We start from the raw sequence: 15897 nt of genomic DNA on the forward strand, positions 1-15897 counted from the left end.
TTATTAAATACACTTACTTCAACAGTAATGCAAATCTAATGCATATTTTAACCACGGACAATCGCAGAAACAACTTGTAGGGAAGCATTAAAAACTATCAGCATTGAAAATACTGTTTTCTGAAACTCCTTCCTGAAATTCCTATCATGGTCTTTAACACTTGGGAGCGTGTTTTTAAGGCAAATGTAAGGACTTTTAACTGAGGGACTGTTAGCAATAACAAGAATTTCAGTGCACTCTGAAAACGCGCTTCCATTGCGCGCTGCCTCCCCCATGCTCAATTAGCGCCTACATTTGCTACAGAAATCAGAGCAACAGCAGCACGTATTTCAAAGGTACAGTCAATCTTCAAGTCGTGCCTCACGCTTATCTCGTCACGAGGCTGCAGCAGCCAACTTTATTGCCTTCAGACATGTCGGCCCTGACATACGCCCCCGCTGCCGGCGGTTTCCTCGTGGAAGGGCGCTTCCATTGGCGTCACCACCAGGACGCCTCCTGCCACTGACATGGCTCAGCCGCACGTTTGCAGGGCTGGCCTTTTAAAAAGTTGACTGTATAAAGTAGGCAGTGACCAGAATGAGCCGCAGTTATACAAGAAGCAAGGAAATATTATGCAAGACCACAGGAAGTCAGAGGAGACAGCATTCTGGGCAGGCCTGGCAAGGAGTCTGTGTGAACTTCAGCTAACAAGCAAAGCTCGGTCATTGGCGCCAAATTCAGCAGAGAACATTCCCAGTGCTGCAAAGGATAACACTCCCCACGCTTTTGCCAGTGGGCTGTGTTCCAGGACGCCATGTACCTGATGAAATGAAGATAAACCCGGGTCTTACTTTTTGCCAAGTTTTCATTTATTTTTAAAATTTGAGGCATATTTTGGTCCAACACTTGTTAGAAGTGGCAAATGGTTTATTTTCATGGCTTTGGTAATAGATCACTTGCTCTTACACTCCCTGTAATTTCAACTACAATAAGTGACCTACAAAGAAAATGTTTGGCAGAAGCCTCATTTTTTCCACACATCTTGCCCATCTCTACCTCAAGGCTCTCTGCTAATAGGATATGTGAGGATTATGGATTCCTTTTCCCTTGGCATTTTGGAATGACCTCTGAAAATACACTTGGTGCAAAAGGATGATACCCACCTTGCACATAACTATACTATTTTAGTCTGCTTCAATGTCACAGGTAATTGTTTTTGGGGTTGGGTTTGTTTTTTTTTTTCATTGTTGAAAGCCACCTCACATGGGTCCTAATTGGAGAAGACATCCGTTAAAAAAAAGGCAGCAAACTTGATTTCCCAAATGACTGAAGAAAATTGGCCTTACTTTGGTAAACATTCATCATCTAGCAATACATGAGTTCCGAGAGGTTTTATGCTTTGTTCCAGGATTCACCTTTAAAACATCAGTGATAAAATGCTGGAGGTGGAAATCCAGTTTTAGGTTCACTCACACATACTGCCAAAAAAGAAGCACAGCATGCAGTCTTACACAACACAAAACAATTACCAATTGTGATGAGAGCAGACAAAGCGTTCTCAAGAGAATCTATTTTATGTTTGTAATCACCCTCAAAAAACACACAATAGCACTCTCCTTCCAGCAAATACATAATACAAACAAAAACCAAAGAGCAGCACTGCCTCAACTGGGGGAAGTGATTCTGAGAAGTATAACTGATCTTCAGTAGATACCGACTGCCAAAGCCAATGAACCAATTTAAAAAGTTTTCATCGTTACCTTTGCTTGTGGGAACAACAAAAATACGCAGCTCTTAACAGGAGATTCCCGCCTTTAACACGGTTTGCACATGAAAAAGTTCCCATAACCTAATGCTCTTGCAAAAATAATTAAACAAGCACTGCAACAACACAGGAAAGTGAAAATGCTAGTGGTGACAATGCCTTCATTGTTACTGCCAGTATAACAATGCCCAAAATTAATCATAACCCCAACAATCAACACCAACGCACACACAGTTGGGCCTCTCCAACCAAAACAGATCTTTCTACAGCCAGATCCAGAGTTACAGCTGTTGAGAAGGGCAGTTGTTTCTCTAGCTGAACTCAGAGATTCCTACCCAGCAGAAACAAGCCTAGCTGCACTTCTCAAGGCCTGAGTGAAGTATACATTCATGGTCTTAATGTGGACAGTCTACATTAGCCCACAGTATTGAGTGTTAGTATTAATCATAGCAGCACAGCACTTTCTTCATCCAAAACCAATAAGGTCACTCAGAAATGCCCAGAGTAAGGAACAGCATTTTATCTGTATCTATTTCTGCCAAATAGCGAGGCAAATAGCTCACAGTAAGTTTTTAAAACCCCGCAAGGGTTAACTAGTGACCCACACTACAAAAGCAACAAGCCATAGGAAGTCCTTCCTCTCTACAGGGAAATGGACTTGTGGTTGCAACTTTTCCCTGTAGCCATTACAACACCTACTCCCAGTTATTTAATATCCTTGAGATCTCTATAGCTCTATCAGAAAGGGAGGTAGACATGCTATAACCATGTAAACCTTGATCCCTTAAGGAAATAAGCTAGAAGAGGATAATTCATCTAATCACTGTCTCATCATCTATTAAAATTCCTTTTGATTTCCAAGTAGCTCACTGAGCCATAATCCTTCTCCACACTTCCTATATGCAATACATGTTCAGCTACAGCAAACTATACTATACCTACAACCACAAGCACAGTAAGGTATTTACTTCCTTTGAGGTGGCGGAGGAGATGTTTTGACTCTCAGTAGCAAGTATATCTCTAGGTTGAGGCCTTCTCTTTATTTTCCTTCAGTACATTGATTTCGTATTCCACAGCTTCACTAAAACATCTCCTGGTATGTGGGCAAACAGAGTGCACTGAAATACATGTATTTGCCCACCAAATATTCCTTCTTACAAGTGTAAATCAGAACTGACTACCTATACAAGTAACAGTGTAAGAACAGATGCTTGTTTTATTTTCCTTATACTTTACAAAGGTATTTCATTTGCTCAATCCACTAAGACCTGAAGTGAAATGATCATGAAACCCTCTTTTAAGAGGGATGAAGGTTTGTATCACACACAGATGACATTTTATTTTCCTCAAAGGCATTTTCACAAAACAGTACCCAGAGGTCTAAGGCAGGAACTGAACTCCATTTTGATAAAAGCTCTAGACATTATGGACATTGAGGTTTTTTGGTACAAAAGCCATAGCACTCCAACTGTTAATTAAGGTACAAAGATTAACTTAGGAAACCAAATCAACAGGAGCGCACAGCTCAACAAATGCCTCAGTAGGCTCTTTCCATGGCTGTAACCTACTCAACGCGCATTTTGCAATATAACATGAAATCATTCTATATTTGCACTGTATTCAACACATGACTCCCTCTGAAGGAATGCTCTGTAATGACTTCACGTTGACAGTGCCTCTTCTTCAAAGGTTTTAATAGGTGAGGTGGCAGGTGCTCTTCCTCTTTCAGCTCTGCCTTCAGGTGGACTTCTGCTCCACATTAGCCATCGCTGCACCAAAAATCCCTACTGTGACCTGCAATGCAAACTTTGCTCCCTGCTCATTTTACCTCCCCAGGTTAGAAGAGCTCTGAAAAGCCGCTATTTGAAGAAGCACCATTTTCTGTCATCTGCTTCCTTTAAAATACTTCTTTTTAAAAGAGTCAGAAAACAATAGAGCTGGTCACTCTGGTTCATTGCTTCATATCTGCCGTTTGAAGAGCTGGAATTTAGTTACACCATGTTTACAGTGACATTTAGGTTTGAGGGGCGGGGGATGTTGTCCTAAGATTTGGCAGGCAAAGGGAAAGAAGTGTTACACAGATAACACGGCTTCTTGCACTATCTTCTTCAGGGCCTGCACACACAGCATGCAAAGCTGCCAAGTCTGTCTAATATGTTAGGCTTTTCTCACTGTGTCTTCTTTACACTAAACACTGTGTGGGCTCCGTCTTCTTCAGCCCCACCCTGGCACCCGTATGCAAAAGAAGCCTTTATTGAATGGAGATCCACAGGCTTCAGTCTCTGTGAATGAGATTGCGTATGTTGACCTCTAAACCCATGTCACATTAACACTGTATGTCAGCACTCTTCTACTTTCTTACAGCTCTCAGTTCAAAGAAGCTGAGAGCAAATGATTGCTGGCTGAAACCCTGCTGAACTCTCCATCTGCAAAAAAGACCGTTTTTTTGTGACGGTCAAGCCCTCCTTTTCACTCTTATTGCCCCACGGGTTGCTCACCTGCCTGCTCCATGATGAAATCTGGAAGAATAAGGGGTTTTATCATCTCTGAGGTGCTTTCAGCGTGTCGCAATTTTCCTGCCGCCGCCACCAACACCCCCACCTTCTCAATTGCTTGGGGCGTCTAAATTGCACATGGATCTTATATGACAGGAGGACAAATTCAAAGGTGAAGCAAACTAAGGCGTGGGTCACCCGTCAGCACGTGGGTGTAACCTACATATTGAGGGATCATATGGAATGGTGCAGTAAAGAAAGCAATTAACCAAGTAATACAGGAGTGAGAGATAACCAAACTCCTTCCACTTGACAACCTCCTATTAAAGCATTTTCAAGTCAGGTTTATTCTACAAGCTTCTTGCCAACATATCTACAGCATTGCGTTAGGCATAGAAATAGAAAGTCCCTATTTTAAAAAGTTTACAGTTTAAATAAATAAGACACACAAAGGGTGGAAGGAAGGATGTACTACCATCCCAGTTTTCCAGAGTGGGGAGCTAGGATAACTACCGTGACCAGTCACACCACACTGTCCAGGCTACACGATCAACACAATGCCCTGAGTACCCAGCAGAGCAAAGAGCCAGGCCAAGTGAGGGGCTTTTGGAGAGGGTGTGGAGGAGAAAGGAGACAGAAGAAGCAACTGCAGAGGCCAGACCCACTTGCTGAAGCTGTTGTTCAGCAGCCAGGTCAGCAACCAGATGCAACTTTCACAGCCAGCTCTACTGAGAGTGGTGAACAAGCTCAAGAGAGAGAATCCAAAATATGATTTTATTCAGCCTCAATGTGCTTTGGCCCAGGTCCCCATGCCAGAGAGGCTTTGTTCGGGCCAGTCATGCAGCTGACAAACAAAAGTAGGGTTGGGGGGGTTGGTTTTTCTTAAACGGGAAATAATGGCTGTTTCGAAACACCAGCATTAAGTTTCCCTCAAGATATCTGCACTTGCTTCTATTTCGTTTTCAAGCCAGCACATGCCTAAGTGAACGGGATAGTCCCCTTTTGTGAATCAGTGGGAACATAAATACGGCTTTGCTGTTACATAAAAAAGCCAGCAGAAGCACTAAGACAACTTGAGCACAGAAAGGATGTTCCCATAAAAACGTCCCTCTGATTAGTAATGGCAATGAACACATCCTTCTAATCATTCAAAGGGAAAAAAAGAACCAGATTTATTAACACAAACTGATAATCTTACAGCTGCAGCACAAAAACAGCCCACCCGCAGCTGAACCAAGCTATGCTCCCTCAGTGAAATGCAACATTTTCCAGCTCATCACGCACATAAAAGTGCTGCATTAAGCCATAAAGGGGGTCAACATCCCCAAAAGTCTACCTTCCCTTAAAAGAGCAAATAACACCGTTTTGTTAAGACCAAGCATAATTATCTGTCTTCATTAGATGAGGCATTGGTTTCTTCCTCTGCAAGCAAAAGTCAGCCATCCCATGTGCAAGAACTGGCCAATTCCAACTTTCTGCATTCTTCGATGTGCAAGACAACCTTACAGGACAACGGGAATTGTGTCTCCCAGGTCAATATGGGGATAACTGGAAGAAGTAAACCAAGAGCCACATTTGTCATGGTTTTCCTTTGCAACAGAGGAGGAATGGGAAAAGCAAGCGGTAGGCAAAGCCTTGCTGTTCTTCCAAAGACCATATGGTGAAGGCAATATGCAGAGGCTATTCCAAAAGGCTCTCCACCTACACTGAATTAGACAAATGCAGCTTTTCCAGAAGAATCATCTGGCAAAAACTATAGGAAAATACCAAAAGCACTTTCACCAATTTGCAATCTTCTCTCACAGGTTATGAAACAGAGTGGAGGCAACTGAGATCTTAAAAAAAACCCCAAAAACCTGGAGCGGAGTATAACTGTAACTGGTCACTGGATTTGTATTTTGGAGAAATACTGCCTAAGGAGTTGTGGCATGATAAAGCCATTTACTGTTGAATTTCTTCTCGCACATCCATATATGATGCTGACATTCCATAGAACACTCAAAAGCCATTTTTGTTCTAAGCAAACCTCCTATCAACTTTAATACTCGCCATAAATACCTAAGAGTTTGAAGACACTGTCATTGCCATCAGCTAATGAGTTTGTTATTTCACCATAATGCCACACAAAAATCTAACCAGGAACAGCAGGGCTTATCATCTCTGAAGATACTTTGCTATGTGCAACGATTTCTGGATACAAGTTGCACAGGCAGTTAAAAGCTGGGCACATTCCTAGCAACATTCCCCACTTACAATGGTAGAAATACAGAGTGGGGTGGTTTCTTAATGTCTCAAAGATCTTTGAAGTGTTTTGACAATAAGTATCTAATAATACCTAGAATTTACTGGCAGAGAGAGGGTGATACAATTGTCAATGAACAGACAGGGCCTGAAGACAAACAGCAGCCAGAGAATGTCCCAAACACAATGGCTGAATAGGATTGCTTTGTAGTTTATCATACAAATGCAAGTGCAAACGACTATAGCTGTGATACCAAGAGTTTAAGCCCCTTTTTATGGCAGTAAATACCTTAGATATGCTAATGGTGAAACAAAATACAAGGAATGTTCTTTAAAGCATACTTCCACGACCTTTACAAAAGTTGCCTAATAACCATCCCGCTTCATACTTGCTTCAGCTTATTACCTAAGCAAATATTTATCTTACAAGAGCATGAATATATCTTAAATGAAAAATACTATACAGTAAATTCTGAACACCATCAGACAATATGCACCAAAATTATGAGCCCTTAATGCATGTTTTCCCATGCAGATTTAAAAAAGTTCATAAGGCCTCTGACACAACAAATGAGGACCAGCTTTCTCTTTTAAGAAGCGAAGAATAGGGCACATTTAGAAGATTTCATGCAACTTATTCAGGCCACTGAACTGAGTTCTTAAACTGAAGCCCTTCAGGAAACCACCTTCTGTGTATCAAACAATATATATATATATATATATATATATATATATATATATATATATATATATATATATATATATATATATATATATATATAAGGGATTCAGAAGCTGTCTACATAAAGAAAACACATATACTAGGCCAAAGGTGGCTATCACCTGGGATGACTATATTTCAAGATATTATTATATCTGCTACTTCCAGCAATAGCTTTCCTGGGAAAGGCAAACATTTCTATCTCTCAGCATACGCAGGCAAGTTTTCCAGAACATGGCTCTGAAATTATCAGTCCTCTGAGAACAAGTTAGAAATTCTGTAAACATGCTGTTTTCATCTCTCCCATATTTTGACTTTCTTGTCAGCCGTGTCAGGAGCCAGTGAGGGGTTATGGAGGGCCTGCATTGCTATGTTTTCAATTATACTGCAGTCTTTAAAAAGCTGTTCACATAACCAAAGCTAGAGAAGACCTTTGTCATTGCCAAGTCACACTTCCTGCCTAACCCAAGCCAAAGACGACTAAGTATTTTCATCAGACCTGGTAACTTGTCTAAGCAACTGCAGTTTTTGAAAGACTGGGACTGTTTTGAATTCAAGGCTTTAAGTGATGAGGGCCTTGTAAATAGTGTAAAAAGAACATGTAATATTTTGGTTTAGCAGATAAATTTGAAGATTTCTCCTGAAAGGAAGACACGGATCTGATTGAGGTCAAGCCACCAAACCAGACACGTGTATGGGTGCTGTAGACTTCGGTACAGCAAAGATCTGGAAACAGCCCCAGTTAAGTCTAACACCAGAAAAGAAAAACGAAGAAAAAAGAAAAAATCTTTAAATTGACAAGAGACTAATAATTACTTAAGTCTCATTCAAATGAATTTAAAACAGCTGTTTTTCAATTAACAACACAGTGCAACACAAGAAATCTTTGAAAAATGAAGCCCAATCTAAAATGTTTCAGCAGTCTTCATATGTCTTGGCAATTTCTCAACCCTATCCCTTCATTATAGTCTAGCTAAAACTAGAACACTAGCTCTTGTTTCCCTTGTGCTCTCAAAAATTATTTTCCAAGAAAATATTTGTTTTTACAGAAAATATTCACAAACTGCATCTGCAGCTTTTCCAGGGCTCAGTAGCCCATTGTTCAAAATTTGCACTTTATATCTTACCTTCATTTGCCTAACTCTAACCAAATATATTTTGGTATATTAGATAATGAGCATCAAATATTTACAACAGATTAAGTTCACGTTTCAGTAGTTTCAAATAATTTCTAAATGATCCCAGTAATCTTATTACACATATACCTTCACACAGACTGCTTGCTATCAAGTGCCATAAGTCACACCCACATGATTCATCCATTAGGAGAGCTGCTCTGTTAAAAAAAAAAAAAAACCAAACCCAAAACCCAACCATACCACTACCCCCCCCAAAAAGTCGCCATGCACAATGCTCCCCATATCACTTCTAATTTTAGCTTTTCCTTAGATAACATAATTTCCTGAAACTAAAAGAGACTGCTCACACTCTCCTAGCTCCAAAACGTTACTGTGAAAGTATTGTTATTTGTAGAAGTAGTTCAATGCACACAATATTTCCTATTCAAATATAAAGGGATGTTTCAGTGCTTCAGCCTTCTGTTCTGCCAGGGCTGTGGAGAAGGTGGTGAAAACAACCAGGATTTACTGAACTTTTTTTTTTTTTTTTGGGAGGTGGCAGTGGGGACCGTGGATTTATAGAATGAGGCTGACAACAGAGAGCAGTGTAGGACCCTGCACTCATCACTGTTCACTCATATATACGAAAAAACCAAGCAAACAAATCCCAGCCAAATCCCATATAAATCCAGTTGTTCTCTCCATCAAATTCCTGCTTTAGAGTCTGTCCAAACTCTGACCTGGAGGTTTCATTCATGCAGGTCACAGCTGGGATTTAGGGACATGCCTCAAGAAGTAGGGACTGAAGGAATAGCCACGCACCGGCAAGACGTAGTTTGAAAGATGTTTCTTGTTGGAAACACCAATATGCTGCTGAAATCTCTTTGACCAAACAATCAGTTTGGTTCCATAGATTTTCCACAAATACTTCAGATTGAAACACACGCTACTTAATGTTTGTTTGAAAGCAAATCAGTGCATAAATACATACACAGCAGAACGAAGCAGAATTTGTAACTTGTGGGGTGGTTCAACACATTTAAGTTAGGAATCAAAACCACTGAGGAGCCGTATTATCCTGGTATTGTCCTACTTGAGAGCACAAACAAAACAATAAAGTGGTTTTTCGTCCTGCCCAAATGCATAGAATTTGTTCATAAAGCTGCAATAAGCCAGTATTAATCATCCACCCACAGGCTAACATAAAGTATGTGTAAAGTTTCTGAATTTTTCAGACAATCTTGGCGGTAACACCCTAAACATTCCCCTAAATCAAAGAAAACTGCTGATTCCACGTATTAGCACACGGAGAAAGGGTCATGACCAGGGCACCTCTTTGACTGAAGATCAGACATAAAAATTCAACTAAAGCAACTTTACTTCTTGTCTGGAAAAACATTTGACGAGTTTCTATAGGATAAATATTGAATATTTGCTGTGTCACGTAAAGCAATGGACAGAGAAGCATAATGGAGATGCTATCCAACTTCAAAAGCTTTGTAACAACAGTCAAGTAAATTAGATTACAGGTCTAACTGTTTTCAGGCCCAAATATGCCCATTTAATCAAAATTTATTATGGTAGATTTCGTTTCAGCAAAATTTTCTAGACCTAAATAAAGTCACAGAGGAAAGAACCAAAATCATAATTAGATTTGAACTCAAGAAGTGAAGAGCATAATTAAGTGAGGTGCTTTGGAACATTAGTTATTTATCAGCCAATTGGCCTACTGTACTTTATTAAGCTACTTTCCAAATGCACAGTAAAATAGTTTCCCATTTTACAGATTTCAGAAAGAGTCTCCACAAAACGTAGCTCTGTAAATGTAAGAAGGTGGGCTTTTTTTATATAAGCAGTGAAGGTTTTATCGTCACCAGATAACTACTTTATTATATTGCCTTTTAAGCAAATTGAGCACAAGAATGATGAATGAGAAAAAACCTGCCACATGCCTAATATTCATACTTGCACTTTCTCTTAATTTAAGAGAAGGGCTCTGAGAACCTTGTGCCAGCTACTAGGAGTAGAACTACTTATAACTATTAAGATATAAATGTCACTATGAATATTGGAGTAATTAACACAATAGCATTTCACAAATAGCTTTAGCAGAATAAAACCATTCCATGTATTTAAATTATTTTTAAATACAATCTCGCTTTGTATTGCTCATTTCCTTACTCTAATGTTTATCAAAATAATAGCAAAAAGTTAAATGCTTGAAGAGTTCTGCCTCCATCACACCTAACAGCAGCTCCTGCTTGGAACCTGAAAACAAAAATACTTAATGTTTATGAATCCATCATAGTAAAAAAAATATAAGTTAAAGATATAGAGAGATCTATTTTTGATACTCATGATGGGTCTCCTGAATTCGCAGCATAAATGCAAAACTGGTAATTAGCAGAGTCCCTGAAGTACGCGAGACATTTCCAATGACCCACACAAGATAAACGTGACAGAAGATGCAAAGAAAAGGACATGACACAAAGATTGTGTTTATGAAGGGCTGACAGATTTTTAACTTGCTCCAGGGGTAAGTACTAAACACAAGTAGAGCAAGCCCTTAGAACATCCCTGCGAAAACAAATCCTCAGATACCCAGATCACTTTGGGAGGATGGTACACACTGGGAGGCACCCACACCATTCCCACAGCAAAAGCCATTCAGTCTTCAACAAGCTGAAATTTTTGGCTCTATCAAGATGAAACCACAGGAGCTGAGCAGCAAAAGTCAGGAGCTCCCAAGCAGACCAGGTCACCAAGCCAGAGAGCTCAACCCAACCTCTGCTCCACGTCACTGCAGGCAAAGGCAGAGCCGGGGGCAGGCGTGCAGCCTGTTCCTCCTCATTCCTGTACCCTTGGGCCACCCTCTGGTAGAAAAGCCAGACATCACATCTGTAGAAATGCAGAAAGGGCAAAACCAAAATAGGAGGGGTATGAGTGGCCAGCATCATTCAAGATGACCTGCTAGCTATGAAGCGCCTGAATTTGCACTGAAACCTAAATACAAATTGCCTAATGTTAACACGCCATAAGTATGTGCTAAACAGCCAACTTCAACAGATTGTTCACCAGGAATTCAGGAGATCACACTTCCTTTTGATAACTCCAAATAAGAAAAACTTCAAGGGCAGATGTGAACACAGAAGCAAATAAAATATGTGGGCTATGCATGGGGAGATGTTGAGCAATAATAAAACTTGAAAAACTTTTTTTTTTTAATGAAGCTGAGTAATCTATGAAATAGTCTGCAAAGGAAAGTTTTCAACGCTCCACCAGCTAAAATACATAAAGTGAGGTTTAAATGAACATAAGGACCAACCTGGGTTGGCAAGAGAATGGACAAGATCATCTGTCACCGCCATCACAGAGTAACAGGCAATAGGGAGTATACCTGGCAATAGTGACACACAGAAAATGTACTGCAGAGAACAAAACTGAGATGTGCCTTTCTTGAAATCTTCAGTTTAACACCTTGGCACATCTAAATGCTCACATTTCCTGACATCCAAATTATACCCATTAGGAGCAACTACCTGAGCTCTGGAGAGCTGTGCCATCAGGACAGTTTCCTCATCCTGAGGAGGAGCAGCCAAGAGTGACCTCAGCTTGGCAAAACGACTCTCCTGAAGGAAAAGGTCAGTGAAAATTGAGGCATAAAGAGGGGCTCAACATCAAATAAAGCCCAAGCTAAAAGAGTCTGAAAGCAGTTTGTTACCTAGACAATAACTGGGGGCAATCCCATTTCTTTACTATCTGGACTAGACGAAGTTAAACAGATTTATTTAACATTACAGGGTTATGGTCACTAAACGTATTGTGTAATTACATGGGGACCACTAGCACAGAAACACTTTGAGCTGCAAAATTGGTTTATTTTTCGTACAACACAGAAAACAAACACAGAATTCCCCAAGTAACAACACAACTGAAAAGGTGAAGCCAAATGACGCATCCTTCTCATTGGTGCTTGATTTGTCCTGAGCCTGGTTTCAAACTTTTCTTCAACAGACACTGTTGTCCATCCAGACTTGTTCATTTAACTCCACATCCATTCCTAACAAAATAACTGTGTCTTGCAAATCATTAAAAAACACATCAAGTTACTGTATCAGACTGCTCTATTACATTGGGACTTACCTACTACTTGTTGCACTGCACAGCCATCACAGATACTTTTCCCTCAGCTTTTACTCTTTTGCTAAAATGTGTTATGCCCTTTTATTCCTCCTTCTCTCAGTTTGTAACTACCGCCATTCTAAGAGAGTATTTGATACTGTATAGATAATTTTTTAAATTAAGTTAAAAGAATAATCATATTAACTTCAGCTCCATATCTTGGACTAACTTTAAATGTGGGGAATCAGCCTACTGAAAGTGCCAAAATACTTGTCCAAACAAAGCAACTGGTCTTTTCTGCTGGCAAACAGAGCTTCAAATGAGGACCTGAGTATGTTCTTCAACTTTAATGGACCATTAAGACAATCAAAGATTATCTTCCTTAGAACATTTCTTTAACAGTAAGAGAACTGCTCCTCAACATAGTTTCAGAGCTGCCTGGAAATCTGGTAACACCGTCCCACCTTTTGTCCGTGAAAGTGATTTATAAATGACATTAGCAAGTTAGGTTAGAGATCCTAGCTGCATATCTGGATAGAGATCAAGCAAATAGTACAGTAACTGCTGAACTCAAGGAATAAACCTACTCTGTAATAGTATGGGAAAATTAAGAAAGCAAAACTATCTTGTTTCAACAGGCTACATAGGGTACATCCCCAGCAGGAATATCTACAGCACACTGACTGGGGGGCACAAGTCAGCTATCTGAAATCCCTCGTATGACACTCTCCCAGTTCTTCCACAAACATTGATTTATTCAACCATCCCACAAACCAGATAACAATTAGCTTACTTCTGAGAGAAACAGAAAAATTGTCACTGAATGTCACAGTATTTAAAACCAGAGACAGAGTCAAGATCAGCGTTCGGATTTCAGCCCTGTGTAGCCTGTGTTGGATCTGAGGAGTATTTCCACAAACCACTTCAGTGTGCTGTCCTGCAAGGTTAGACAGCGCTCAATCCCTCACTCTGCTTGAAAGTAAGAGGTTAAAACTGAGGAGATTAAGAGTGCCCCATTAAAAAGAGGTGATACAATGAATGCAGTGTGTTTTCAATATATGCACTATTTCATCCTCTTGCCTTATAAACTGTTACAACACATTTTTCTAACTACATAGTACTGTACAATAATTTTTACCTTTTCAATGTAAGACGTAAAATGTACGTGTATTTTGTATTCTGCACTCCTAGGTTACCTAGAACAAAAGAGTCTTGAGGCAAGCGTTTAACCTTAATACGTCAGTGTCTGATAAACTGAGGAAAACAGAACTACGTGGAAAAGGCAAGATTTACACTACTATACCTCCCCTATTACATCGTCACAGGGTGACTAAATAAAAAAGGAGCTATTATACAAACAAAAACCCAGGCTTTAAAATTTACTGCATCATCAAGTGGATAGTATACACAACACATAGCAACATAAAATTCTTAGTCTGTAAAGCACATAATTTATTAAGAGAATCTATAGCCAGAGCAGTAACCTGTGCTGATAATCGACGGATGCTTGTGACCGCCTGCTGTATAAAACAGACTGAACACACATCCTTTTACAAGACTTTATAGACCTTTATTCTCTTAGTTTTCCCCATGTCTGTGCCCTCGCTCATCCATAGAAACCGTTTACAGCTTTGGAGCAACGAGTAGATAATTCTTCTCTTAATCTCCACCTGTAACTTCTGTGTTACAGACCGCTGAGTTTTATTTTGACGTTTGTTCTCAAGAACCAACAAGAAAACACACTCTTTCACGAGCTACAAAACCAACAGTGCGTTACTTTGATTCCCTCTGGAAGGGTGGCTCTGGCAGTGTGGGAATGTCTAGCTTCACATCCCCCTCGAAGGGCAGCAATAAACGAGGCGCTGGGCACTCCTGGAACTCTCGGCCCTCCAGGAAAACCCGCTGACAGCTGAGGAGCTCCATGAACCGCGGGAGATGCACCGCGGCCAGCGTCTCGGACTGGAGCGAGGAGGTGTCGAAATATTTACACAGCCTGGCAATTTCACCCTCGCGACTTTAATTATGAAACATGTTTAGCTAAGAGTGCTACTACCTTCAAAACCCCCGTCCTCAACTGAAAAATAGCTTCCTACTACCTCTGTCCTCGCTGATACCAAGCTCTGCCGTGGCGTACATGACAGTGGCCGCACACCGGCTGGCCGGCCCTGCCTGCCAGGTGCACCTGCCCGCAGCCCTTCGCGGGGCCGGGGCCGGGTGCGGTGCCGGCCGCGATGCCGCCGGCGGGGGCAGCTCCCCGGGCAGGCGCTGCCCGGCTCGGCGGCGGCCCGGGCGGAGCGCGGGTTACCCCAAAGGGGCGCGGCGCCGCTACCCTGCCCCTCTCCCCGCCCGGGCTGGGCGAACTAACTCACCCCCGCCGCAGCCGGTCCCCGCAAAGGCTCCGGGTCGAGCCCTCGCACGGGAGCCGCGGCGGGGGGAGGCGAGGCCGCGCCGTCCCGCCGGCAGTGCCCCCGAGTCCCGCGGCCGGCGGGGGCAGCCGCAGGAGGGAGGACGCAGCGACCCGAGCAGCCCGGCGCCTCGCCCGCGGCCCCTCACCTTTTCTTCTCCTTGTCAGCTGTCATCGCGGCGGCTGCTGCCGGCTCCTGCGCCGCCTCTCGGGCCGGGGCGCGCTCAGCACCTGCCCGCGGGACGCGGGGCTCTGCGGGCGGGGAGCGGGGTCCGGTTCGGCCGGGTCGCCCCCGAGGCGGGCGTACAGTCTCAGGACACTGCCGAGGATTGTACGGCCCGCCCGGGGGAGGCGGTGGCGGCGGCGGCTGCTGCGGCGGGACAGGAGAGGCGCGGGGACGAGGCTGTGCAGCTCGGCGCCGCCCGCAGAAAGTTCTCACTTTAAACCTCGGGCCGCCGCCGGCCGCGGGGGCAGGGCCGGCCCCTCCGCCCGGGACCCGGCCCGGCCCGGCCCGGCCCCGCCGCCGCCGCCGCGCCCGCCAATGGGGGCCGGCGGGGCGCCCCGGGCTCCCCGCCCCCGCCCCGGCCCGGCCGGGGGTCAGCGGGGCTGCTCCGCCCCACCGGCACCGCTCCGGCTGCGCGGGGTGCCGCCAGCTGACACCGGCCCCTCCGCCGCGCTCTTATTTATTAGTTATTTAAGGCTTTGGTTATTTAACGTTCTTTTTTTTTTTCTTTCTTTCCTTTTTTTTTTCCTCTTTTTTTTTCTTCTTTTTTTTTTTTTTTTTTTTTTCCAGAAGCGGTATTTCCCCGCCGGTGCGGTCCGAGGGCCACCGCGGCACCTGCCCGGCGGCCGCGGAGAAGCTGCGGTACTGCCCCGGCCCCGAGCGCCGCTCCCGCAAGCGGGGACCGCCCCGCCCTCGCTCCCTGGAGCGACCCCCGTTCAGCCCGAGGCAGGGGGTGTTAAAAAAAGAAAATTACGAAAATAAAAGCCGCAAGGACGGTGCGGGCTTGGGGCGAGGCCCCGGAGCCATCGCAGGCGTGCGGGGCCGCCCT

General features: G+C 43.1%; 1 protein-coding gene across 1 annotated transcript in view; it reads right to left on the reverse strand.

Annotated features, from left to right (window-relative positions):
- Window positions 1-15500, reverse strand: part of EPAS1 (endothelial PAS domain protein 1) — a 76791-nt gene extending 61291 nt beyond the window's left edge. Inside the window, exon 1 of the mRNA XM_066178481.1 lies at window positions 14995-15500. Coding sequence (XP_066034578.1) covers window positions 14995-15020 — 26 coding nt within the window. The 5' untranslated portion in view covers window positions 15021-15500. The remainder of the gene's footprint in view (window positions 1-14994) is intronic.
- Window positions 15501-15897: the final 397 nt, after the last annotated feature.

Source organism: Chamaea fasciata, unplaced genomic scaffold, assembly GCF_029207755.1.
Source record: "Chamaea fasciata isolate MVZ Bird 193981 ecotype frontalis unplaced genomic scaffold, bChaFas1.0.hap1 SCAF_3, whole genome shotgun sequence".
Classification (NCBI taxonomy): domain Eukaryota; kingdom Metazoa; phylum Chordata; class Aves; order Passeriformes; family Sylviidae; genus Chamaea; species Chamaea fasciata.